The sequence below is a fragment of the Saccopteryx bilineata genome, chromosome 3, assembly GCF_036850765.1.
Source record: "Saccopteryx bilineata isolate mSacBil1 chromosome 3, mSacBil1_pri_phased_curated, whole genome shotgun sequence".
Classification (NCBI taxonomy): domain Eukaryota; kingdom Metazoa; phylum Chordata; class Mammalia; order Chiroptera; family Emballonuridae; genus Saccopteryx; species Saccopteryx bilineata.
The window spans coordinates 268,825,050-268,852,242 of record NC_089492.1 but is presented as its reverse complement, the minus strand read 5'-3'; the positions used below and the strand labels follow the sequence as shown (position 1 = coordinate 268,852,242).

General features: G+C 41.3%; 1 protein-coding gene across 1 annotated transcript; it reads left to right on the top strand.

Moving 5' to 3' along the window:
- The first annotated feature begins 35 nt into the window (after positions 1–35).
- On the top strand, positions 36–26,804 carry RBBP4 (RB binding protein 4, chromatin remodeling factor). The gene is made up of 12 exons (XM_066269765.1): positions 36–193; positions 776–923; positions 4,709–4,854; positions 15,756–15,929; positions 16,602–16,717; positions 16,835–16,995; positions 17,105–17,231; positions 17,389–17,466; positions 18,945–19,021; positions 19,120–19,177; positions 19,265–19,375; positions 26,124–26,804. Exons 1-12 carry the CDS (start codon positions 178–180, stop codon positions 26,187–26,189), a joined length of 1,278 nt encoding a protein of 425 aa, XP_066125862.1. The 5' UTR covers positions 36–177; the 3' UTR covers positions 26,190–26,804.
- The last annotated feature ends 389 nt before the right edge of the window (positions 26,805–27,193 follow it).

The window sequence follows — 27,193 nt, the reverse complement described above, 5'->3', positions numbered from 1 at the left end:
CACCTCGCCATTCATTACGCTCCGATTGGCCGATGTTGGCGCGAAGGTACGGGACTCAGCCCGCACGCAGGGGCAGCAGGAAACAATAGAGGCCGCGCGCGGAGAGTGAGTGCCTGCAGCCTCCCCGCCCCTCCCGCAACGGTAGACCTCGGGATCCCCCTGGCTTCCCTGCCAGCCATGGCCGACAAGGAAGGTGAGGGTGCAGGGCCTGCCGCAAGAGTCCGGGGGATGTCGAGCTTGCGCCGCGGCCTCCACACGGCCTAACTCTAAAGGCAGGCCCGACTCTGCTGAGAGCCGTCCCCACCATCGAAGGCGTGAAGCAAATTCGCCCAGCGAGGCGGGCTAACGGCGCGCCAGCTCCTTTGGAGAGGAGGCTGGGCGCAGGGGCGTGAAGCTGGCGGTGGGGGGCCTCGGCGGGTGTTTGGTCCCTCCTTGCGCTCCCTGTCAGTCTACCCCTCTCTCCTGGTCCGCCCTGCATCGCTCCCACGCCCAAGGGTCGGTCCTCGGGCCTCCCCGCTGGGCCGGACCACTTAGCGCGTAGAGGAGCGTTCCTCGAGGCCCGGCGCCGTTGCCCGAGCGCTAACGGAGTGTCTGGCCGGGATGACCCGAGAGTAGTTCCGACCTGCGAAGGTAGAGGGGGCGTTGGTGCCTCCGCGTAGCGGAGATTTAGACAAACCTGCCCCATATCAGTATTCAGGAGCCGTACCAATAGCTTTGGAAGTGTTTCCTCGGCTTCTATTGTGTTCGCTAACTTAATTTGTTTTTAATTTTTTAGCAGCCTTTGATGACGCAGTAGAAGAACGTGTGATCAACGAAGAGTACAAAATATGGAAAAAGAACACCCCTTTTCTTTACGATTTGGTGATGACCCATGCTCTGGAGTGGCCCAGCTTAACTGCACAGTGGCTTCCAGATGTGACCAGGTGATGCAAATCTGTTGAACGTTCTTTTGGTGTGTCCTCAGTGTACTTTTCTCACATGGATTTTCCCTATTTTTCTCTCCAGTCACCCTTAAGGGGCACGTGATGAAAACCTATTGGTGACATTTTTTCTAGGCCAAAGAGTGTGCAGAGTGTACAGTTACTTTGTAATTTTCCCTGATAAGAGAAAACACGTTGTTCTATTTTTCTGATACTGGGGTGAATAGCCCTATTAACAGCTATAGTGGACCAAACTCCTGGAAAACTTACCAGTTTTCAAAAAATACCATCATGCGTTCAGTTCTTTAAGTCTTATAGTCATTGGAGGTAGCTGGTTAGTTAAAAAAATGAATATAACATGGTTCTTGCCTGCAAGGAGCATGGTATAGTTGAAGAAGCTTGAGTATAACTAACAGTTATAGTTGCATGTGCTCAGAGCAGTTTTAGATACTTAGGGTGCTTAGAACTAATACTTGAAGGTGAGATGGTTTACATTTCGGGACATTTTGCATAGTTAGAGATTAACCACATGTGTTTCTTATTCATGGGTAGCTTACCCCGTGGAGAAGATAAACTGGAATTTAATTTAGCTTACATTTATTGAGAGTCTAGGTGCCATGTATCAAGACATACAAATTTAGATACTTTCCCTGCTTTGACGTCATATGTATAACTTATAGCAGGAAACAAGTTATTATCATGAGAGTGGGAAAGATACAGTGATGAGAGGCAGGAAAACTTACTTGGGGTATGAGGAAAGGCTTAAGTTTTAGCAGAACCAGCGTGCTGGTTGGAATAATGGATTTCCTATTACAAAACTGTTTTGGTATTCAGAATAACATTTAAAAATTATATTTTATGTGTACCAAAAAGTAAATTCCTTCAAATTTGGGTCTTTAGAAGTCTTTGCTTCCAACTCAAAAAGTATTTGAAATTTGATATGAAGTTTATTAATAACTTAAGAATGAGGCTTTGCAGTGGCATTTTAAAAATGGCGACATCTGCCTTAACATTGTTAAAACCATAATAATTACCTAGCAATTTAGAATTGGAACCTTCTTTATCATGACCAGGAGTTCCCATTCGACTGATCATCAGAATCAGCCATAAAGAAGAATGAAATCTTGCCACCTGCAACAGTATGGACAGACCTAGAGGATATTGTGCTGAATAAAATAAGTCAAACAAAGACACATACCATATGATTTCACTTATGTGGAATCTAAAAAACAAAGTAAACAAGCAGAACAGAAACAGAAAGAATGTTTTGATGCTTGCCAGATGGGAGAGGGAGTTGGGGAGCAGGGGGAGTGAAGGGATTGAGTACAAGTTGGTAGTTACAGAATAGTCATGGGGATGTAAAGTATGCATAGGGAATATAGTCAGTAATGCTGTGATAACTGTATGGTGTTAGATGGGTTCTAGATTTATTGGGATGACCACTTCGTAAATTATATAATGTCTAATCATTGGATTGTGCATCTAAAAGTAATGTAATATTGTCTATCAACTGCAATTTAAAAGTTATTAAGATGTTTTAAAAAATTGCTTGAGTTCAGCAGAAGAGATTTCTGTGAGGAGTTCTTAATGATAGTTGAGTTCCTTTTAGGAACCTGTCGCAGAGTACTTGATGAAAAATAGTTGGTGGTTCCAGATTGACTGGTCATGTGCTAAATTTTATCGGCCACCCCACATCTATTAGTCATTCTGGAACCTAAAAACTGCCCATATAATGTAGTGATTAGGTAGGTTTGGAAAGCAGTGAATTAGAATAAATTCCCCAAGGCTAAAATCTGTGCTGTCATCTCAGTGGCTTTCTACTTTAGCAGATTTGGGCAAATGACCCTTTCTGTAATATTTGATATTGATCCAAATACCCTGCCTCCCCCCACACACTTTTTAGGATGAGAATTATAAGCAAGCATCTCAAAGGCCAAGTTGTTTAAATTTTGTGTTTATGTTCTTTTTGTGATGTTTATTCATGTCCTTAAAAAAAATTGTAGTTCTGCCTGCCCTGAAGTGGCGCAGTGGTTAAAGCATCCACCTGGAATGCTGAGGTTGCTGGTTCGAAGCTCTGGGCTTGCCCGGTCAGGGCACATACGCAAGGCAACTACTACAAGTCGATGCTTCCTGCACTTCACCCCCACCTTTCTCTCTCTCTCTCTTTCTCTCTTCCTCCCTCTCTCAAAATCGATGAATGAAATCTTTTTTAAAAAAATTGTAGTTCAAGCCTGACCTGTGGTGGCGCAGTGGATAAAGCATCGACCTGGAAATGCTGAAGTCGCCGGTTCAAAACCCTGGGTTTGCCTGGTCAAGGCACATATGGGAGTTGATGCTTCCGGCTCCTCCCCCCTTCTCTCTCTCTGTCTCTTTCTCTCCTCTCAAAATGAATAAATAAAATAAATTTTTAAAAAATTGTAGTTCTATAATAGTCTAACCTCCCTGGTTCTTTAACTTTTTAAACACAAGCCTTCCTAATTTTACCTTAACAGCCCTCTTTCCTTTTATTGGTTCTCTTAGACCCAGTTTCTGGGCTCTTCCTTAATTTTCAGCTGCCTACTGTCATCTCTGGATTATCTTTTTTTTTTTTTTTTTTTTAATAAATAAATTTTTATTTAAATGATCTCTGGATTATCTTATTGGCTTCCCTAACATGACACATTCCAAACTGAATATATTCTTTACATGGAGGTCCCACCCCAACTTTCTCCTAGAGTCTGAGTTTAATCAGTTTTTAGCCTTCTCTCCCACTGTTTTCCCATACCCAAAGTCAGATTTGGGTTTATCCTAGTTCTGTTACTTAGTCCTTGTGTGATCTGAGGCAAGTTACTTACTCTTCACAGTGTTATGTATTTAAGTGATACAAGGTATGTGCAGTGCCTGACATGGTGTCTGGCCCTTTTTAGGCCTTCCCTTTTGCTCACTTCCCTTTTCTTAGAAGACCTTGTCTTCCAAAGCCCATGTTCCAGTCTTCTAGGTTTTATCTTATTTTGAGACCTGCTCAGGTATCACTTCTTCCATAAACACTTCCTTCATTACAGAAGTAATCTTTTTTATCTAAACTTGTATTCTTGTGTACCTTTCATGTAGTAGTGTATATTGACTTGTATTTAATCATTTGTGTACATGACTGTCTAATTGCCCTTAGTTTTTCGAGGACAGGAGTCAGTCTCAATCATTGTACTTGTATTGTACATAGTATTTGGAGCAGTATGTCCATTTGATTAGATAGTTAGGAAACATTTGAACAATTAGTTTACCTAATGTTATTTTTCCTTTCCTTTCCCTTTTAAAGAAGTTAACCTAATGAAGTAACCTAAAGTATTAGTGTACCCAGCAGTTTTTATCTTTATAGCCAACCAATTGTATAGGATGAGTAGTTAATTCACATTTCACTCCATTAGACATTTTCCCCATAGTAATTATCAATTTTTACCAAGTTAAGAAATATAGCAGGTCCTTGAGTAACGTTCATTTTAAAGTTGATGAAATGCCATAGGAACTTGGCTCTTGTTTATATTAGGCTGGGGTAAAAATTGGTTTTGTTGTATGTCGTTTTGCTTAAAGTTGCAGAACCTATCTCAATGATAAGTGAGGCTTTACTGGGCTTACAGAACTAAGTGTTTTATGTAGTCTTCCTTATACTTGGCTCTTTGGAGGTTACATAAAAAGTAGAAAATGACTTTGTCCTCTCAAGACCTGATTGTTAGTAGTGCCTTTTTATCACTGACTTTGAAGTCCATAATAGTGTTACTAATTTGAATAGTGACCATATATTATTATTACAGACCAGAAGGGAAGGATTTCAGCATTCATCGACTTGTACTGGGGACACACACGTCGGATGAACAAAACCATCTTGTGATAGCCAGTGTGCAGCTCCCTAATGATGATGCTCAATTTGATGCTTCACACTACGACAGTGAGAAAGGAGGTAGGAATCTTAAAAGGCGAAAGAAGGAATCTGTGGGTTATAGTTTTCATCTCTTTGAATTATCATAAAAAGGATATAAAATTTGATAAAGGAGCATAAAGATAGAAACAAGATTTTAAGCTTTGGAAAGCCTGAGTTTGCAGTGGAGATATTAGATGTCAGAAGACATAATTAACACATACTTGATTCTGTGCCTTTTCTGTAAATCTACAAAATTTGGTGCTGGGACAATTTCTAGAGTTAAAAGAAGCAAAAACCCACCATATATTATTGCTGTTCATTCACACGCTCTCAACATGAGAGATACTCCTCTAGGAGGGTGATAATTGGTTTTTGGAAGGATGAATGTGTGAAAATCTTACTCTTTGAATGTATAAAGCACAGATAAACATAGCGTATGTAGCTAATGTACAGGGTATCTGGTATTAAAATTTCATCTTGAGTGTCAGGACAAAGTCTTATAAGGTTTCTTAGAAGGGCAATAATGGGGAAAAAAATGAGAAACACTAAATTTCCCTTTCCAGGTCAGAAGTGGTAGAAATGACTTAACCGACCGCATTTGCTATATATAATATTATAAAAATTAATGAAACGTTTAATTATATCCTCTGTTTAGGAGATAACCTAAGAGTTTAACTGTTCATGAAATAATCTTTCTCTTTCGGAAGAGGTTAAATGAGACAGTTTCCTCCTTTATTGTTGTCCTTGAACTTAGATTCAAGGACTTAGATTCTAGAGGTAGAAGTTAGACTCTCATTGAAATTTGTGTGCTAAAAAAATGGATGTTTAATGTTTATTATCTTAGATTTCTTCTGACTGGCAGGATCCATTCTTTTATCCAAGTTATTTTGGGCTACAGTTATCGTCTAGGATTATAATGGGCAGTTTAATCTTTTGACATTTCATATTTAGCTTAGGATAAAGTTCAGCAAACATTTTGTGTCACTGACCCAAGTGTATAACTATAAAATGTGATTACTTGAAAGTTATTTTTCTTGGTAGGCATTATTGATGGAGAGAGTAAAGCACTGAACATAGACTTGGGCTTGAGACCTGGTTGTGCCACTCACTACTGTGTGTTTTAGGTAACATTTAGCCTTTTATTAGATGAAGATAAATATTCTTTAAATAGGATTTTTAATTAGGCACAAGACAAATACTCTGATAATATAATAAATTATTTTTAAATGTCAAAGAAAATATAAAAAAAGAGGGAGCCCTCGCCTGACCAGGCAGTGGCGCACTGGATAGAGTGTTGGACTGGGATGCATAGGACCCAGGTTTGAGACCCCGAGGTCACCAGCTTGAGCGTGGGCTCATCTGGTTTGAGCAAAAGCTCGCCAGCTTGGACCCAAGGTCGCTGGCTCGAGCAAGGGGTTACTCGGTCTGCTGAAGGCCCACGGTCAAGGCACATATGAGAAAGCAATCAATGAACAACTAAGGTGTTGCAGTGTGCAATGAAAAACTATGATTGATGCTTTTCATCTCTCCATTCCTGTCTGTCTGTCCCTCTCTCTGTAAAAAAAAAAAAAAAAAGGGAACCCTCATAAACCTATCCCCTATAGTTCACTAATTGCTATATAGATTTCTGAATGCTTTATCACATTTATTGGATTACTCATTCAGAAGGTATATTAAATGTTTCCTGTATGCCAGGAATGTTTCTTGGTTCTGGCGATACATACAGCACAGGATATTGTTTTCCAGCCTGATTTATCTGGGATAAATTTTGTGTAAGTGTATGGAAACCTGCCTCCTTTTAATGGCTGTATACTATGCCATAGCTAACCATCCTTATTTTTGGGTGTTTAAGTGGTTTCCAATCTTTTGAATTCAAAAACAGTTTTTGTACACATAACTTATGTAGTTTTGCTATATAAAATTCTGAGTGTGATGTTGATCATAGAGCAAGAGCATTTTTAAGTATAATTGATGCTGCTAAAGTGCCCTCCAAAAAAGATCATCTGTCCCACTAACAGCAGTATTTGTTTCTCCATGTACTCACCAACATTGACCTTCATACTGTAATCTTACTTTACTTTGCTTTTTTCTAAGTTTATTTTATAATTTTGTCTTATTTAGAAATTATGTGGTTTTTTCTTTCTTTTTTATTTATTTATTGATTGATTGGTTTGGGGGGGGGAACAGGAACATCACCATTCCTGTATGTGTCCTCTCTGAGTATTGAACTGATAACCTCTGTGTATTGGGACAACTCTCTAACCACTGAGCTCTCCTGCCAGGGCAAAGCTATGTGGAGTTTTATTTGTGTTTTTTTCTTCATTGTTGTTTGTTTGTTTTTAAGATTTTCTTATTTTAGAGAGGAGGGGAGGGGGAGAGAGAAAGGGGAGGAGCAGGAAGCATCAACTCCCATAGGTGCCTTGACCAGACCAATGTAGGGTTTTGAACCAGCGCAACCTCAGCTTTCAGGTTGATGCTTTATCCATTGTGCCATCACAGGTCAGGCAAAGCTATGTGTTTTTAATTGTCCAACTTTCTTCTGATAGCCTTTAGATTCAGAAAGGCCTTCATCATTCCAAGTTTTTGTTTGTTTGTTTTGTATTTTTCCAAAGTTGGAAACAGGGAGGCAGTCACAGAGACTCCTTCATGCGCCTGACCGGGATCCACCCGGCATGCCCACCAGGGGGCGATGCTCTGCCACAATCAGAGCCATTCTAGCGCCTGAAGCAGAGGCCACAGAGCCATCCTCAGTGCCCGGGCAAACTCTGCTCCAATGGAGCCTTGGCTGCGGGAGGGGAAGAGAGAGACAGAGAGGAAGGAGAGGGGGAGGGGTGGAGAAGCAGACGGGCGCTTCTCCTGTGTGCCCTGGCTGGGAATTGAACCCGGGACTCCCGCACGCCAGGCCGACGCTCTACCACTGTGCCAACTGGCCAAGGCCATTCCAAGTTTTTTAAATAGTTATCTGTTACTTTTATGTTTTGACCATTAAAACGTCAAGTGGTTTTCTACGTGGACAGGGATCCACCCAGCAAGCCCACTAGGCGGTGATGCTCTGCTCATCTGGGGTATTGCTTGGTTACTGAGCATCTTCTTAGCACCTGAGTCAGAGGTCAGGGAGCCATCCTCAGCGCCCAGGGCCAACTCATTCCAATCGAACCATGGCTGCAGGAAGGGGAGAGAGAGAGAAGCGAAAGGGGAAGTGGTGGAGAAGCAGATGGTTGCTTCTGTGTGCCCTAACCAGGAATCAAATCTGGGACTTCCACACACCGGGCTGACACTCTACCACTGAGCCAACTGGCCAGGTCCCATTGGTTGATTCTTGTATGTGCCCTGACTGGCCATTGAACCCACAAGCTTGGCTTGTTGGGACGACGCTTTACTTAGTCCATTTAATTGTGCACTCATAGCCTGACCTATGGTTACACAGTGGATAGAACGTTGACCTGGAATGCTGGGGTTACTAGTTTAAAGCCCCAGGCTTGCCTGGTCAAGGGACAGGTGAGAAGTAGCTACTATAAATTCTCTCCAAAACCAATGAATAAAATCTTTGAAAAATATATATTAATTGTGCACTCATTGATTGCTTCTTGTGTGTGTCCTGACCAGAGATTGAATCCATGGCCTCAGAACACCAGGATGATCTGTTTCGCTGAGCAACCTGGCCAGATCTGGCATAGGCCTGTTTTGACTTTAGAAAGAATTTGTGTGTTAATATTAGATTTTAGCCTGGCTATAGCCACATTTTAAGCTCTGAAAATAGATTAGATGTAAAAGTTCAGGTTGTGTTACCGAGATCTTCAAAGATCAACAAGTTTATTTCTAGCGACCTATTTGGGAAATTGGCTTTGTGGGTTTTTGGGTTTTTTTTTTTAATTTTAGAGAAGGGAAGGGGGAGACACATTGATTTGTTGTTCCATTTATGCATCTATTGGTTGATTTTTTAATTTTTTCTTTTTTTAATTGAGAGGCAAGGAGGCAGAGAGACAGACTCCTGCATGCGCCCTGACCAGGATCCACCTATCAAGCCCCTACAAGGCAATGCTCTGCCCATCTTGAGCCATTGCTCTGTTGCTCAGCATCCGAGCTATTTTAGCACTTGAGGTGAGGCCTTGGAGCCATCCTCAGCACCTAGGGCCAACTTGCTCCAACCAAGCCATGGCTGCAGAAGGGAAGGGGGGGGGGGGAAGCAGGTGATTGCTTCTCCTGTGTGCCCTAACAGGGAATCAAACCTGGGACTTCCACACAATGGGCTTACACTCTACCACTGAGTCAACTGGTCGGGGCCCATTGGTTGATTTTTTTTGTGTATTTTTCTGAAGTTGGAAACAGGGAGGTAGTCAGACAGACTCCTGCATGTGCCCGACTGGGATCCACCCAGCATGCCCACCAGGGGCAATGCTCTGCCCATCTGGGGTGTCGCTCTGTTGCAACCAGAGCCATTCTAGCACCTGAGGCAGAGGCCACAGAGCCATCCCCAGTGCCTGGGCCAACCTTGCTCCAATGGAGCCTTGGCTGCTGGAGGGGGAGAGAGAGACAGAGAGGAAGAAGAGAGGGCGCCTCTCCTGTGTGCCCTGGCTGGGAATCAAACCCAGGACTCCTGCACTCCAGGCCGACGCTCTACCACTGAGCCAACCGGCCAGGGCCATTGATTCTTGTGTGTGCCCTGACCGGGTATTGAACCCACAAGGTTGGCTTGTTGGGACAGCGCTCTTAACCAATTGAGCTACCTAGCCAGTGCTAGCTTTGTGGTTTTTAAAAAGCTATCTTTAGCCTGACTTATGATGGTGCGGTGGATAAAGCCTAGATTTGGAATGCTAAGGTTGCCAGTTTCACTGAGCTTGCCTGGTCAGGGCACATATGAAAAGCAACTGAGTTGATGATTCCGCTCCTTCCCCTCTTTTGTCTTTCTTCTCTCTCTAAAATCAATCCATAAATTTTTTTTAAAAGGTTTCTTAGGTTTTTGTCTCAATTATATGTAATATACGATTGTTAATCGTGATGAAATAATTAAATATTTGACTCTGGATATTTGAACTTTTTTAGTTTTAACATGTGTTGTTTTGTTTTTTGTTTGTTTTTTGACAGAGAGTCAGAGAGAGGGACAGATAGGAACAGACAGGAAGGAGAGAGATGAGAAGCATCAATTCTTCGTTGCGGCACCTTAGTTCATCGATTGCTTTCTCATATGTGCCTTAATGGGAGGGGGGCTACAGCAGAGTGAGTGATCCCTTGCTCAAGCAAGTATCCTTGGGCTCAAGCCAGTTGAGCCTACAGTCAAGCTGGTGACCTCGGGGTTTTGAACCTGGATCTTCTGAGTCCCAGTCCAACTCTACTGTGCTACCACCTGGTCGTGTGTAGTTTCAACATGTTTATGGGCTCAAAAAGTGGCTTGGTTTGGTAGAAATTGGAGTGCTTGTTACCTAGTTTGTGTAGAGGGCGCGTATTGGTTGAGAAGGACATGATAGTGCTTTCTGGTGGGCTGGTGTGTTATAAAATAGTGTTTGATAGAAGCAAACAAAATAGGAATACAGTTAAATCTTGATAATCATTCAGTTTACACGTAATGATATTTAGGTCAGTGATGAACCATGTATATGACAGTGTTTTCGTAAGATTATAACGGAACTGAATTTCCTGTAAAAAATGAAAGGATAGTCTGACCTTTGATGGTGTAGTAGATAAGTTGTTGACCTGGAGCACAGAGGTTGCTGGTTTGAACACCCAGGCTTGCTTGGTTAAGATACATATGGGAAGCTGAGTTGATAGTTTCCACTCCTCCCTCCCCCCTCCTTGTCTCCCTTTCTCTCTCCTTTCTCTCAGCTCTCTCAAAAATAATTAAGTAGCCTGACCAGGCGATGGCGCAGTGGGTAGAACGTAGGACTGGGATGCGGAGGACCCAGGTTCGAGACCCCGAGATCACCAGCTTGAGCGCGGGCTCATCTGGTTTGAGCAAAAGCTCACCAGGTTGGACCCAAAGTCACTGGCTCGAGCAAGGGGTCACTCGGTCTGCTGCAGCCCCATGGTCAAGACACCTATGAGAAAGCAATCAATGAACAACTAAGGTGTCGCAATGAAAAAACTGATGATTGATGCTTCTCATCTCTCTCCGTCCCTGTCTGTCCCTCTCACTGACTCTCTCTCTGTCTCTGTTAAAATAAATAAATAAATAAATAAATCTTGAAGGGAAAAAATGGAAAGCTATATGGTTTAGGAGGAATTCTTTTCTCTGAAAAGAGTATCTGTGGCCTGACCAGGCGGTGGCGCAGTGGATAGAACGTCGGACTGGGATGTGGAGGACCCAGGTTCGAGACCCCAAGGTCGCCAGCTTGAGCGCGGGCTCATCTGGTTTGAGCAAAACTCACCTTGGACCCAAGGTCGCTGGGTCGAGCAAGGGATTACTCGATCTGCTTTGGCCCCCGGTCAAGGCACATGAGAAAGCAATCAGTGAACAACTAAGGTGTCGCAACAGAAAACTGATGATTGATGCTTCTCATCTCTTTCTGTTCCTGTCTATCCCTTTCTCTGACTCTCTGTCTCTGTTAAAAAAAAAAAAAAAAGGAGTAATATCTGTGGGGGTTGGCAATAGATTCCCTCTCATGGCACCTCAATTTTGAGTGCACAGTTTATATCCCAGTAAGCCAGCCACTGACCTTTTCAGCACAGAGGAGCTTGTCCCCAGTGCTGATATTCACAGGGCACTACATACAGCTCTTTTAGTTCTAACTTCTAACTTGGTCTTCAGAATACACTGTTGTGCGTTCTTTGTTGAGGCCCAAAGATCCTGTACAAGGACACAGGTCCACAGGAGCTACTTTATACTTTAACAAGTGGTAAGGGCCACTGCCACTTCAGTAAAAACTTTCTGTGGTAGAGTGGAGCCATCTTGTCTCTGCACTTTGGAAGTATTTTCAGGTTGTAATGGTGTAAAGCAGGGGTCCTCAAACTTTTTACACAGGGGGCCAGTTCAGTGTCCCTCAGACCGTTGGAGGGCTGGACTATAAAAAAACTATGAACAAATCCCTATGCACACTGCACATATCTTATTTTAAAGTAAAAAAAACAAAACCGGAACAAATACAATATTTAAAATAAAGAACAAGTAAATTTAAATCAACAAACTGACCAGTATTTCAATGGGAACTATGGGCCTGCTTTTGGCTAATGAGATGGTCAGTGTCCGGTTCCATATTTGTCACTGCTAGCCTTAACAAGTGATATGACGTGCTTCCGGAGCCGTGACGCATGCTTCCCGCGTCACTGGAAGTAGTACTGTACGTGAGCGACGCCGTGCTTTGCGGATGCATCCTGTGCTCCTCTCACTGACCACCAGTGAAAGAGGTGCCCCTTCCGGAAGTGCGGCGAGGCCGGATAAATGGCCTCAGAGGGCCGCAGTTTGGGGACCCCTGGTATAAAGCATAGATAAGTTTTATTTCTTCCATAATTCAGTTCCAGAGAGACAGCTTTTTGTGCTAAATAAGTTTAATGAAACCAAAAACAAAATTCCGAAGTCAAAATATTGAGTCCTCAGTTCTATACTCCATTAAACACTTTTTTATGAATAGCACTAAATTCCTTAATCTGACCTCTGCTTCAACATGCAGTAGCCAAAAACACATTGCTATGATAATTTCCTGTGTTCCTTTATCTCCGATTTCTTTTTCCTCCTAGTCCTCAGGCCACTCTCTACTCCTTCCTGGCAGTCATTGTTATTGATGATCTTCACTTTACCTAGCCCGTTTCCCCTCCATATTTTCAAGCCAGCCAACATCCCTGTTCATGAAGCAGCATTGACAGTTTCAATATTCTATTTCTGGCCATGTCAGAAAAAAGCAGGGGGGTGGATCTTGTGGGGCAGTGTTGAATAAGTTAACAGTAGTGTATAGTAATGTCCTAGTCTTTCCAGTCACTTACCACTCACTGACTCAGAGTAACTTCCAGTCCTACAAGTTCCATTTAATAAATGCCTCATACAGGTGTACAGTTTTTTATCCTTTACACTGCTTTTACTGTATCTTTTCTATGTTTACTTAACCATTGTGTTACATTTGTCTGCAGTGTTCAATACAGTGACATGCTATACCATACATACCTAGGTGTGTCATAGGCTAGATGATCTACTAGAATTGTGTAGATGCACTCTGTGGTGTTCACACAATTATGAAATCACCTAACATTTCTTAGAACATTTCCCAGTCATTAAGCCACACATGATTACATTAAAAGGCGAAAGATTTTTGCCTGACCTGTGGTGGCGCAGTGGATAAAGTGTCAACCTGGAAACACTGAGGTCGCCGGTTCAAAACCCTGGGCTTGCCTGGTCAAGGCACATATGGGAGTTGATGCTTCCTGCTCCTTTCTGTCTGTCTGTCTGTCTCTCTCTCCTCTCTAAAATGAATAAATAAAAAAAAATATTTAAAAAAAATAAAAGGCGAAAGATTTATACGATATGAAGAGAAACAAGAGTATCACACATGATTACATTAATACCTCAGTCTTTCTTTCCTGCTTCACATTTGGACTTTGACATATCAGCTTCAACTTGGGGAACTTCTAATTATTGATATACTGTAATTTACAGTTAGTTAGGGAGGCCCTCTGTTTAGTATCTACCCAATAGTGAAATAACCCATATTTTGTAATGATTCCATGCCAGCTGTTGCTCTTCCCTTGTCATTGGCGTATCGTATCTGGCAGTTGTTAAGCTTTTTTTGTCATGGTCATCTGTAGTTGTGTGCTTATCTCCCTTTATTTGGACTAAAAGTTTCTTGAAATCATGTATCTTATTATGCCTTCTTTTTTACATTGTAGGTGCTCCATGGTTTAGCATTCTTTTCTTTTTTTTAACTTTTTTTTTTTTAACTTTTTTTTTATTTATTTTAGAGAAGGGGGGAGAGAGGGAGGGGAGGAGCAGGAAGCTTCAACTCCCATATGTGCCTTGACTGGGCAAGCCCAGGGTTTTGAACCGGCGACCTCAGTGTTCCAGGTCGACGCTTTATCCACTGCACCACCACAGGTCAGGCCAGTTTAGCATTCTTGGAAAAAATTATTTAATGTGGGTTTTTGCTTTAGAGTATTTTGAACTTTTATTTTTAGGGTTTTTTTTTTTTTTTTTTTACCTCTTTGAAATATTTGGTTTTCAATTTGTAAAACTTATTTAGTTGAAAGTTATCTAATCTACTAGCCATATTATGTCCTTGCTTTTTGAAAAGATTTTTGTCCTTCAAAGTATGACAGTTGCATAACAATGTTAATTGATAGCATTTCATTTACTCCCAGAAATTGCTTTATGGGTAAGGTATTTGAGACTAAGAGAAATTGAAGGCCTTCTATAAAACACCAAGCTAATAAGGACAGAGTCATTTAGGCTAAGGTCTGACTCTTTCTTAGGTACCTTATTACACTGCCTTGTATAATTCTTTGACTAATCATTAACTACCTTTGTTTATATATTGTTTGCCAAGATTTACATAATCACCAATTATATTGTATTATACATTTTATAATAGTACTTGGAAGAACTCTTAAGGGCATACAGTAATCACATATAAATTTTGAAAATGTTTTTGTCTAGTCCTTGCCAACCTGGTTTATTTCAACCAGAAACTATGGTTGGCAAGTATAAGTGGGGGTTAGGAAAATAGAACTAGCTCTTATGGCTGTTTTATCTCACTGGACTAAGAAAAACTATAGGGAGAAGACATGGTCTATCACAGTGGCCCCCAACCCCCGGGCTGCAGACCGGTACGGGTACATGGGCCATTTGGTACCGGTCCACAGAGAACAAATAAATAACTTACATTATTTCCGTTTTATTTATATTTAAGTCTGAACGATGTTTTATTTTTAAAAAATGAGCAGATTCCCTCTGTTACATCCAAGACTCACTCTTGACGCTTGTCTCGGTCACGTGATACATTTATCCGTCCCACCCTAAAGGCCGGTATGTGAAAATATTGTCTGACATTAAACCGGTCCGTGGCCCAAAAAAGGTTGGGGACCACTGGTCTATTAGAAAGGTTATCCTAAACTGGAGCTTCAAATAAGTACTATAAGAGGATCTTGTAGCTAGCATGTTGTGTACTTAATATTAATTAAAATAGTAACTTAGGTTTTGTTTATTAGGCACACATTTTTTTTAGGCACACTTTTTAAAAATTTATTTATTTATTTTAGCCAGTGAGGAAGGGAGAGAGAAAGAAAGACAGGAACATCGATCTGTTCCTGTGTGTGCCCTGACCGGGATCGAACCGGCAACCTCCACGCTTCGGGCTGATGCTGTAACCAACCGAGCTATCCGACCAGGGCTTTATTTGGTACTTTAAATGAGGTTTGAAAACTGCTTATTGAGAACCTATTTTTGAAGTGGAGACTGTGGTGTTCCTTAATTTTATTTTAAAATTTATTTGTTGATTTTAGAGAGAAAAGGAGAGAGACAAACAGAAACATCTCTTTTCTGTATGTGCCCTGACAAGGGATTAAACCGGCAACCTTTGCATATCAGGATGACACTCGAACCAACTGAACTATCAGGCCAGGCCATGTTCCTTAGTTTTAAATAGTAATATAATGTTCTTATTAGATATAAAGTTACCTAGAATCATTGTAGGTATAGCTGAAAAAGTACTAGGCTAAGAATCAGAAAACTAAGGATTTATTTTAGGTTTTGCCTAAAATGTCATGTCACCATGAATAGTTGTTGGGTACTCTGAACTTCTATTTTCCTGTGTAAAAGTTTTGGAGATAATAACTGTCTTCCCTGCTGTTAGGATTATAACAAAATGAAATAAGGGGTGTGAAAGCACTTTGTGGTGCTAACAAATGTCTAGATTCTAATATTATGCCAGTTTGCTGGGAGAAACGTTGCCTATGTAATACTTTAAATGACATATATAGAGTAGCTCTTGCTTTGTCCTCATTTGCAATTAATTTCTTATTTACAGAATTTGGAGGTTTTGGCTCTGTTAGTGGAAAGATTGAAATAGAAATCAAGATCAACCATGAAGGAGAAGTAAACAGGGCACGTTATATGCCACAGAACCCTTGCATCATTGCAACAAAGACTCCATCCAGTGATGTTCTTGTTTTTGATTATACAAAACATCCTTCTAAACCAGGTACCTGCCCTCTTCGATTCCCATTCAAATAATGAGTTATTGGGAATATATTATTCCACTTAGTTTTTTAGTTGCTTGTTATTTCTTGTATAATTTAGTATCTTGTGATTTATATTGGTATGTGTAGATATTCTTTCTTTTTTTCTTTCTTTCCGAAATTAGAAGCGGGGAGGCAGTCAGACAGACTCCCCATGCGCCTGACCAGGATCCACCTGGCACGCGCACCAGGGGGTGATGCTCTGCCCATCTGGGGCGTTGCGACCGGAGCCATCCTCAGCGCCTGGGCCAACTTTGCTCCAATGGAACCTTTGGCTGCAGGAGGGGAAAAGAGAGATAGAGAGGAAGGAGGGGGGGAAGGGTGGAGAAGCAGATGGGCACTTCTCCTGTGTGCCCTGACTGGGAATTGAACCCGGGACTTCCACACACCAGACTTACGCTCTACCACTGAGCCAACCAGCCAGGGCCATTCTTCTTTAGGTAGGAAAAAATGCTACTTTACGTAGAACAGAGTGATGGCACAGCTTAAGAGTTATATTTTTGGTCATAATAGGTCTAGATTATTTATAAATAATATTAAGAGCTTTAGACCTCTTGATAAAAATTCCATATGCTTGGTAGACCCAAAGAGGCAGTGAAATGATGGATAGTCTTGATGTGTCTGTTACTTTTCAGATCCTTCTGGAGAGTGCAACCCAGACCTGCATCTTCGTGGACATCAGAAGGAGGGCTATGGGCTTTCTTGGAACCCAAATCTCAGTGGGCACTTACTTAGTGCTTCAGATGACCATGTGTGTATTCTTCCCATTTTGAAACAAATCTGGGCTAGTTATCCGTTAGTTTCTTTTCTGGGGTATGTGGGGAAGTGAGAATCTTCCTTTTCTATAATAGTTAATTTTACATTTAAGACCATCTGCCTATGGGACATCAGTGCTGTTCCAAAGGAAGGAAAAGTTGTGGATGCGAAGACCATCTTTACAGGGCATACAGCAGTAGTAGAAGATGTTTCCTGGCATCTGCTCCATGAATCTCTGTTTGGGTCAGTTGCTGATGATCAGAAACTTATGATGTAAGTAGACCCATTTTAAAATTTCTTCTTTATAAATTATCTAAGTTTCATATTTAGTTACCCATTTCAAGCTTTTCTTCCTGTTCCTTTTTTTTTTTACTTACTAAAGCTGGGATACTCGTTCAAACAATACTTCCAAACCAAGCCACTCAGTTGACGCTCACACTGCTGAAGTGAACTGCCTTTCTTTCAATCCTTATAGTGAGTTTATTCTTGCCACAGGATCAGCTGATAAGGTCAGTTTGATTTCTTTTAAAAGAAAACATAGGGTGAACTTCTCTGGGGTTTTTTGTTTGTTTGTTTGTTTGTTTTTTGAATGCACAGAGATCTTTTAGTTATTGTCTTTTTCTTCTTGTTAAAAAATATATTGATTACTCTCTTTTCTGGATGTAGACTGTTGCCTTGTGGGACCTGAGAAATCTGAAACTTAAGTTGCATTCCTTTGAATCACATAAGGATGAAATATTCCAGGTAAAGAGCTAAAGTTTGCCTGACCTGTGGTGGCGCAGTGGATAAAGCGTCGACCTGGAAATGCTGAGGTCGCCGGTTTGAAACCCTGGGCTTGCCTGGTCAAGGCACATATGGGAGTTGATGCTTCCAGCTCCTCCCCCCTTCTCTCTCTCTGTCTCTCCTCTCTCTCCTTCTCCTCTCTAAAAATGAATAAATAAATTTAAAAAAAAAACAAAAACAAAGAGCTAAAGTTATATTTATTCATTTATTATTGATTGATATTAGAGCAACAGAGAGGAAGGGAGAGAGAGAGAGAGAAGTATTCATTTGTTGTTCCACCTAGTTGTACATTCACTGGTTGCTTTCCATGTGTGTCCTGACTGGGGATTAATCCCACAACCTTGACTTTTTTTTTTTTTTTGTATTTTTCTGAAGTTGGAAACAGAGAGGCAGTCAGACAGACTCCCGCATGCGCCCGACCAGGATCCACCCGGCTCACCCACCAAGGGCTGAAGCTCTGCCCATCTGGGGCGTTGCTCTGTTGCAACCAGAGCCATTCTAGCGCCTGAGGCAGAGGCCACAGAGCCATCCTCAGCACCTGGGCCAGCTTTGCTCCAATGGAGCCTTGGCTGTGGGAGGGGAAGAGAGAGACAGAGAGGAAGGAGGGGGGAGGGGTGGAGAAGCAGATGGGCGCTTCTCCTGTGTGCCCTGGCCGGGAATCGAACCCAGGACTCCTGCACGCCAGGCCAACGCTCTACCATTGAGCCAACCGGCCAGGGCCACAACCTTAATTTTTTAGGACAGTACTCTAACCAATTTGCTAACTGACCAGGGTCTTAAGTTTTTTTAAAAAGGAAGATCCTTGATGTGCTACTGGGTGTGTGCTTGTGCTTTATTCCATTGCTGTATATAATAGAAATGTCCTATGTTCCTATGCTGATCTCTGTAGAAGTTAGGGTTCTTTTTCCTCTGTTTTATCTATACTTTCTGAAACTGGTCATGGGTTACCTACATTGTTGAGGTATTAAGAACAGTACTAGTCTGATTATTTATCAGCCTTGTTCCTTGTACTTGTTTCTTTCTTTATTCCCATTCCTTTATTCTTTATAACTTGCTATGTTTATTGATTTTAGAGTTCAAGCCTAAAGTACTGGCTCTATATTTTCTGCCTCATCAACTTAAATTTCTTTTCCTTTTTTTTTTTTTTTTTTTTTTTTTTTGTAAGCATTAAAAAAACTTTTTTTTAATTTATTGATTCCAGGGAGAGAGAAACATCGATTTTGTTGTAGATCAAATACAATAAAAGCTGATATCCTCGGTCTAATAATGGTTTATTTTTATACCAGAAATGACCTTATCTGTTTTAACTTTAGTGGCTAAAATACTTTGAATTCTTTCCTTTTATTTACAAAAACTTAAGTCATTACATACAGTTTTAGGTATTTTTCACTCAGTTTTGTAATTGAAAGCTTTTCTGTTTTCTCCATTCTTCCGTGTAGGTTCAGTGGTCGCCTCACAATGAGACTATTTTGGCTTCCAGTGGTACTGATCGCAGACTAAATGTCTGGGATTTAAGGTAAGTCCTGTATTAGTTACTCTGTGTGAATTATTTTCTTTATACTTTACAAAATTAGGATAAATTTGTTTTAACTTTTCAAAATCTTTATGTGCTAGTAAAATTGGAGAGGAGCAATCCCCAGAAGATGCAGAAGATGGACCTCCGGAGTTGCTGGTATGTTAGAACATGGAGTAGTTTAAATCATCGAAAATTTAGTACCCTCGATCTGCTTTTTATATCTTGTTTTTCTCCCTGCTTCAGTTTATTCATGGTGGTCACACTGCCAAGATATCTGATTTCTCCTGGAATCCAAATGAACCTTGGGTGATCTGTTCTGTGTCAGAAGACAATATCATGCAAGTATGGCAAATGGTAAGTAGTCACTTTGGAAAGGTTAAATATAGGAGGTATCGTATCACTTCCAATTTATTTACTTTATGAACACAGCTGGCATCTCTGTTCAGTTTACTCCTAAGTGTGACTTCAGTGCTTATCTGTACATTATATTATTTTCTTCTTTCTTTTTTTTTTTAAGATTTTATTTATTGATTTTAAAGAGAGGAGAAAAGAAGAAAAAGGGGTTTGGGAGGAGCGGGAAGCATCAACTCATAGTTGCTTCTCATATGTGCCTCGACCAGGCAAGTCCGGGGTTTGAACCAGTGACTTGAACACTCTAGGTCAGTGCTTTATCCACTGCGCCACTATAGGTCAGGCATCATATCATTTTCAGGTACATGCTCTTTACCTTTATCTGGTTATCCCACTGGTATCTCAGACTCAACTTCTGCTTCTTTTCCTATTCTCCCTATTCCCCTTTCCCCCGACTGCTATTTTCTATGTGGCTCTAGTGTTTCCTCAGCTTGCCACAGTTGAAAATTCAAGAGTTCTCCACAAAGTTTCTCTCATCTATACTCATTATACAAATATATACAAACATATATAACCCACTTTTCCTTATTTTATACCCTAGTTTTTTGTTTGTTGGTTGGTTTTTATTGACTTTAGAGAGAAAGGAAGGGAGAGAAGTAGAAAGACAGGAATATCAATCTGTTTCTGTATGTATGCTGACCGGGGATCAAACCAGCAACCTCTGCTGGGGTGGACACTAACCAGCTGAGCTATCCAGCCAGGGCAGGTACACTCCTGTTTTTTGCTCAGGTTCTTTTAACTAATTGCTGGATTATTGCAGTAGTCTCCTGATGTTGGCTTGCCTTCTGTTTCTCCCTCTTTGCTAGCAGTTGAATATCTAAGAATGGTCATTCCCTTGAAATGACCTGAGAACATGCCTAGTGAATAACCTGCCATAATATCACATTGTCAAATACTACCATTTCTCCATAAAACTTGACTAGATTTAAAAACATCCCCTGCCTTTATAGTCTGATTGGAGATTATGGCCTTTCTTTGAATTTTTACAGTGCTTGAAATGTAGTAAAGATACCTGTTTTCTCATATGTGCCTTCACCAGGGGGCTCCAGGAGAGCCAGTGACCATGGGGTCATGTCTTTGACCCCACGCTCAAGCCGGTGACCCTGTGCTCAAGCTGGTGATCTCAGGGTTTTGAACCTGGGTCCTCGGCATCCCAGGCCACTGTGCCACCGCCTGGTCAGGGTAATACAGATAACTGTAATGTTTAATATTTAGCAATATAAGAAAACACTTGCATTCTGGAGATAGATGGTAGTGATGAATACACACAGTGAATGGACTTAATGCCACTGGACTGTACACTTAAAAATGGTTAAGATGATAAACTATGTTCATATGTATTTTACTACAATTTAAAAACACAGACAATTATGTGATTTTTGAATGATGGTATACCCTGATAAATTAAAAGAATTCCAAAGAAACTTGGTGTGTCGGGGTAGATTAGGGTCAGGAATGAACTCCAGAGGGAATGTTTTGGCTCAATATGAGGAAGAATATTTTTAAGCTTTCCTATAAAATAGCAAAGATAAAGAAATTGAGAGTATTTGTGGCCTATGAGATTAACAAATTGTATACTACATCCATATTTTGGAATAGTATGTATCAAAGAAGTATGCTTAGTTTTATAAGATATTCATGATATGTACTGTTAAGTAAGGGAAAAGCAGGTTGCAGAACAGCATGGTGGAATCCCTCATATTTGGATTAGTATGCAGGTATTTAGTTAAAAGTTTCTTTGTCAAACTATGATTGGTACATTTAGGTAGTTCTTGATTTCTTTATGTCCTTCAAGGATGTGTTACACATCTGAACAAAATTAGCCCTGGCCAGTTGGCTCAGCGGTAGAGCGTCGGCCTGGCATGTGGGGGACCCGGGTTCGATTCCCGGCCAGGGCACACAGGAGAAGCGCCCATTTGCTTCTCCACCCCCCCACTCCTTCCTCTCTGTCTCTCTCTTCCCCTCCCGCAGCCAAGGCTCCATTGGAGCAAAGATGGCCCGGGTGCTGGGGATGGCTCCTTGACCTCTGCCCCAGGCGCTAGAGTGGCTCTGGTCACGGCAGAGCGATGCCCTGGAGGGGCAGAGCATCGCCCCCTGGTGGGCAGAGCGTCACCCCTGGTGGGCGTGCCGGGTGGATCCCGGTCGGGCTCATGCGGGAGTCTGTCTGACTGTCTCTCCCCGTTTCCAGCTTCAGAAAAATACAAAAAAAAAAAAATCCACCTCACCACAGAAAATGAATATAAAATGTTAACAGTTCAGCCTGACTTGTGGTGGCGCAGTGGATAAAGCATTGACCTGGAATGCTGGGGTCACTGGTTTGAAACCCCAGACTTGCCCAGTCAAGCAAGGCACATACAGGAAGCAACTACTATGAGTTGATGCTTCCTACTCCTCCTCACCTTTCTCTCTCTCTCTCTCTCTCTAAAATAAATGAATAAAATCTTTTTTTTTTCCTTAAATGAGAGGGAGGAGAGATAGTGGGATAGGCTCCCACATGCGTCCTGACCAGGATCCACCCAGCAACCCCTTTTTGAGATTGATACTTGAATCAACCGAGCTATTTTTTAGCTCCTGAGGCGGACACACTGGACCAACCAGGCCATCCCTCAGCACCTGGGGCCAACACTTAAACCAATCAAGCCACTGGCTGCAGGGGGTGGGGGTGGGCAGGGAAGAGAGAAACAAATAGTTGCTTCTCTTGTGTGTTCTGACCAGGGATTAAACTCAGGATGTCCATATACCGGATGGGCTCTATCCACTGAACAACTGGCCAACACCAATAAAAACTTTAAAAAAAAGAGTTCTCACAGGGCATTGAAATGGTCTGCCTTGGATAATCTCTCAATTAAAGATATTTTAGTAGTTGCCGTAGGAATGTTGTAGGATATTAAACTCCATCACCCTCAAGGCCATCAATTCCAAGCCAGGTTGTTACTTTACGTGGGTTTTTTGTTTGTTTGTTTGTTTGTTTGTTTGTTTTAAGAATTGTCATGGTTGCCTGACCAGCTGGTGGTGCAGTGGATAGAGCATCGGCCTGGGATGCAGAGAACCCAGGTTTGAAACCCTGAGATCACCAGCTTGAGCGCGGGGTTACCAGTTTGAGCGTTTGATCATAGACATGATTGATCCCATGGTCACTGGCTTGAGTCAAGGGGTTATTAGCTCCGCTGGAGGGACCCCCCCCTCGTCAAAGCACATAGGAGAAATCAAACAATGAACAACTCAGATGCCACAATGAAGAATTGATGCTTCTCCTCTCTCTCCCTTCCTGTCTGCCTGTCCCTATCCCTCTCTCTCTCACTCTTGCAAAAGTTTTTTTTAAATAAAGAATTTTTATGGTATAAGAAGTAAAATATTTTGTCTCTGTTCTGGTTCCTGTCATAGAGTTTTTAAAACCCTTAGGATTAGGAGTCCCTAAATTTCAATTATAGTCTGACCTGTGATGGTGCAGTGGATAAAGCATCAACCTGGAACGCTGAGGTCGCTGGTTTGAAACCCTGGGCTTGCCAGGACAAGGGACATAGGAGTTAATGCTTCCTGCTCCTCCCCCCTTTTGTCTCTCTGTCTTCCTCTCACTCTCAAAATTTTTCAATTATAGTTTTCCTACAGTATTGTATTAGTTTCGGATATACAATACTGATTAGACATTTATATAAATTAAGACAGCAGTTTTCAACCAGTGTGCTGTGGCAGGCACACTGATATGCCACAAAAAATTGAAAACATGCGTTATCTGACTAGTCTGGGGCACTGATGTCTCTTCCCTTAGATTGTCAAATAAAAAAATGACAGCAGCCAACACAACAGTAGCATTCTGGGGTGAATGAATCAAAATTATATCTTTAATTTTGTCAAATTGACAAAAAATTACATTTTTTGCTATGCTGCTGAATTTAATAAATTGTGTGTGCTGGATGAAAAAGGTTGAAAATCACTGACTTAAGACTAAGTCTAGCCTGACCAGGCAGTGGTGCAGTGAATAGAGTGTTGGACTGGGATGCAGAGGACCCAGGTTTGAAACCCCGAGGTCACTGGCTTGAGCACGGGGTTACTGGCTTGAGCATGGGATCATAGACATGACCCCATGGTCACTGGTTTGAGCAAGGGGTCACTCACTCTGCTGTAGCCCCCCAGTCAGGGCACATATGAGAAAGCAATCAATGAACAACTAAGGAGCCGCAACAAAGAATTGATACTAAAAAAAAAAATAATTTTTAAAAAAAGTTGCTTCTGATCTCTCCCTTTCTGTATGTCTGTTCCTATCTGTCCCTCTCTCTCTGTCACACACACACAAAAAAAGACTAAGTCTAGTAGCTATCTGGCATACATAGTTATTTCAAGGAGTCGCTTGCTATTTATAAGGAGTCCCTTTCCGCCACACCCGAGCTTAGGCTGAGGGGGTAATTTAAGGGGCCCCTAGATATAGCCTCAGGCTGGGGCTGTTCTCCAGAAAGACTAAACCCTTGATCAGAAAGTTGGAACTTTCAGTCCCACTAATCAGCTGGGGGGGTTGAGCTCTATAAAATCTCTTGGAAAAGTCCTATAAAAAACTTGATCTGATGAGCTTCCAGGTTGGTAAATATAGTGCTGCCGCCCAGAGAAGACATGTAATCTCTGCTCTCTCCACCTTGTCCTGTATCTCTCCTCCATTTGGCTATTTCTGAGTTCTAGCCTTTATAATAAACCAGTAATAGTAAATGAAGCACTTACCTGCATGCAGTGTCATTCCAACAAATTGTCAAACCTAAGTAGGGGGGTTATGGGACTCCCCTATTTTATAGCCAATAAGCTGGACAGAAGTACCCAGGTACCCTGGGCCCTCAGGGCTTATCACAGGCCTTTGAAGTAAGGACAGTCTTGTGGATCTGAGCCCTTAGTCACATCCCTTCAACCTGTGGAGTCTGGTGCTACCTCTAGAGTCTAAGTAGTGTCAGGATTGAATTGACTTGTTGGACACCTAGTTGGCATCAGAGAATTGGTGTCAGGGAAAAAGACTATACGTTTGTTGTCAGAAAACATCACACAATTGTATGCATTGCCCTAGCAATTTGTGCATAGTAAGTGCCAAAATAAGAACAGTAAATTTTGCCTAAATTTAACATCATGCCTTTGGATACAGGTATTTCATTAAGAAAAAGAAATGAGTTTATTTTATGCAAGGGCAATTAATTTAAAAATGTTTATAAACTGAGATTTGAGACAGTTTTGGTGGGGTGGAAATTCTCTTTTTAAAGACACAATTCGGCCTGACCTGTGGTGGCGCAGTGGATAAAGCGTCAACCTGGAAATGCTGAGGTTGCCGGTTCAAAACCCTGGGCTTGCCTGGTCAAGGCACATATGGGAGTTGATGCTTCCTGCTCCTCCCCCCTTCTCTCTCTCTCTCTCTCTCTCTCCCCCCCCCCTGTAATGAATGAATAAAATCTTTAAAAAAAAAATGAATCATAAAGACACAATTCATTGTGGATAAAGCGTTGACCTGGAAATGCTGAGGTCACCGGTTCAAACCCTGGGCTTGCCTGGTCAAGGCACATATGGGAGTTGATGCTTCCAGCTCCTCCCTCTTCTCTCTCTCTGTCTCTCTCTCCTCTCTCTCCCTCTCTGTCTCTCTCCTCTAAAAAAAAAAAAAAAAGAATTAAAAAAATGACACAATTCATTGATTTTTAATATATTCACAGAATTATGCAACCATTACAGTCAATTATGCCAAAAATAAACCTGATAATCACCCATACCCATTAATCATTACTCCCCATTTTCCTCCTGTCCCCCCAGCACTAAGCAACCACCATTCTACTTGATGGATTTGCGTAGTCTGGACATTTAGTATAAGTAAAATTCTACAATATGTGACTTTTTTATTACCAAGTAACATTCCATTATATGGATATATTTTATCCACTCATCAGTTGATGGACATTTGTGTTTTTACTTTTTTGTTCGTTTTAAGAGAGAAAGAGGGAGCAGGTGAGGGAAGCATCAACTCCTAGTTGCTTCCTGTATGTGCCTTGACCAGGCAAGCCTAGGGATTTGAACCGGTGCCCTTAGTGTACCAGGTCAGTGCTTTATCCACTGCACCACCACAGGCCAGGCTATTTTTACTTTTTGACTATTATGAATAATGTCTAGATGAAGACTCAGAAAAGTTAGTTATCAAGACATACAGTAACCATACTTCAGTTTGTGGGAATGTCCTAATTCATAGATACTAGTCTATGGGCCAGGTTTCTGTTTCTATTGGAACACAGACCTATTCATTTATTTGCAGATTGTCTAGGCTGCTTTTGTTCCAACAACTGCAGAGTTGAATAGTTGCAAACAAAGGTTATATGGCCCATAATCTGTTTACCTGGCCTAATCTATTTTTGAAAGCTTAACTTCAATAATTTGCCTTCACCTTGACTACTACTGCCTTGGATAGTGTGTCATCCTAGCACACAAGGAGTCACAGGTTTGATCCCCTGTCAGGGCATGTATGAGAAACAGTCAATGAGTGCACACCTAAATGTAACAACTAAGAACAACGAATTGATGCCTTTCTCTCCTCTCCTCTCTCTCTCCTTTTCCCTCTCCCTCCCTCTCCCCCCCTTCCCTTCCCTCTCCAACCCCATCAATGGAAAAATGTTTTTAATTTAAAAAAAACTTGCCTTCATGTTTACTAAATACCCTTTTCTCTCTTTCTTGTTTTGGGCAGGCAGAGAACATTTATAATGATGAAGACCCTGAAGGAAGTGTGGATCCAGAAGGACAGGGGTCTTAGATACTTCTGCACTTCTTGTGATTTTAGACTCCCCTTTTTTTCCTCTCAACCCTGATACTGATTTAACACTGGTTTTGAGACACAGACTTTGTTCAGCTATCCTATAATAGGTACCATCAATAATGCTATTAGCCCAAATTGGGGTGTTTTCTAAATATTAACTGGGGGACTTGATTCAGCAAAGCCACAGACTTACATTTAAATTTTCTTCAGGAATTTTCTAGTAACAAAGATCTAAAGTAGCCACTGAAAGGGGAATATTGTATGTGGCTTTTTTTCCTTCTTATGCTATATCCCCAAGTTTTCCAGACTCACTTAAGACTAGAAGGAAGGAAGGAATAGAGCCAGGTGGGATAGGTGTCTGAGCCATGAAGTGTAAGTAATGCAAGATGTTTTTATTCAGGAATTAGGGGAGATTCAAGACATAATAAATTCCTACTCTGAAATTCACACCTGACTTTCCAGGAGCACATTTTCCTATGTAGACCAGTCTCTCAGTTCTTGAGTTAAGTCAAAACTACGTGTTCCTCTTTCCCATATATTTTTGCTTGTTAGTGTATTTCTTGAGCTGTTTTCATATTATTTCTTTCCTTTCTGTGAAATGGTTTTTTTTTTTAAATAAACTTGGGACCACCAAGTTGTAAAGATGTATGTTTTTACCTGACAGTTATACCACAGGTAGACTGTCAAGTTGAGAAGAGTGAATCAATAGCTTGTATTTGTTTTTAAAATTAAATTAATGCTGGATAAGAATTGCTTTTTTTTTTTTTTTTTTTTAAGGAGTTAGTCCTTGACCACTAGTTTGATATCATCTCTGTTTTGGGTGACCTGTTTCACCAGGCCTGTTATTCTCTATGACTAACTGTGTAAGTGCTTATAATGGAATAAATTGCTTTTCTACATAACCCCATGCTGATGGGTTTTTATTTAGTATATAATATCTATCAAACACATGTCTTTGGTTTCTAGAAGAATTATTGCGGTGATAGTTATTGTCTATGGTC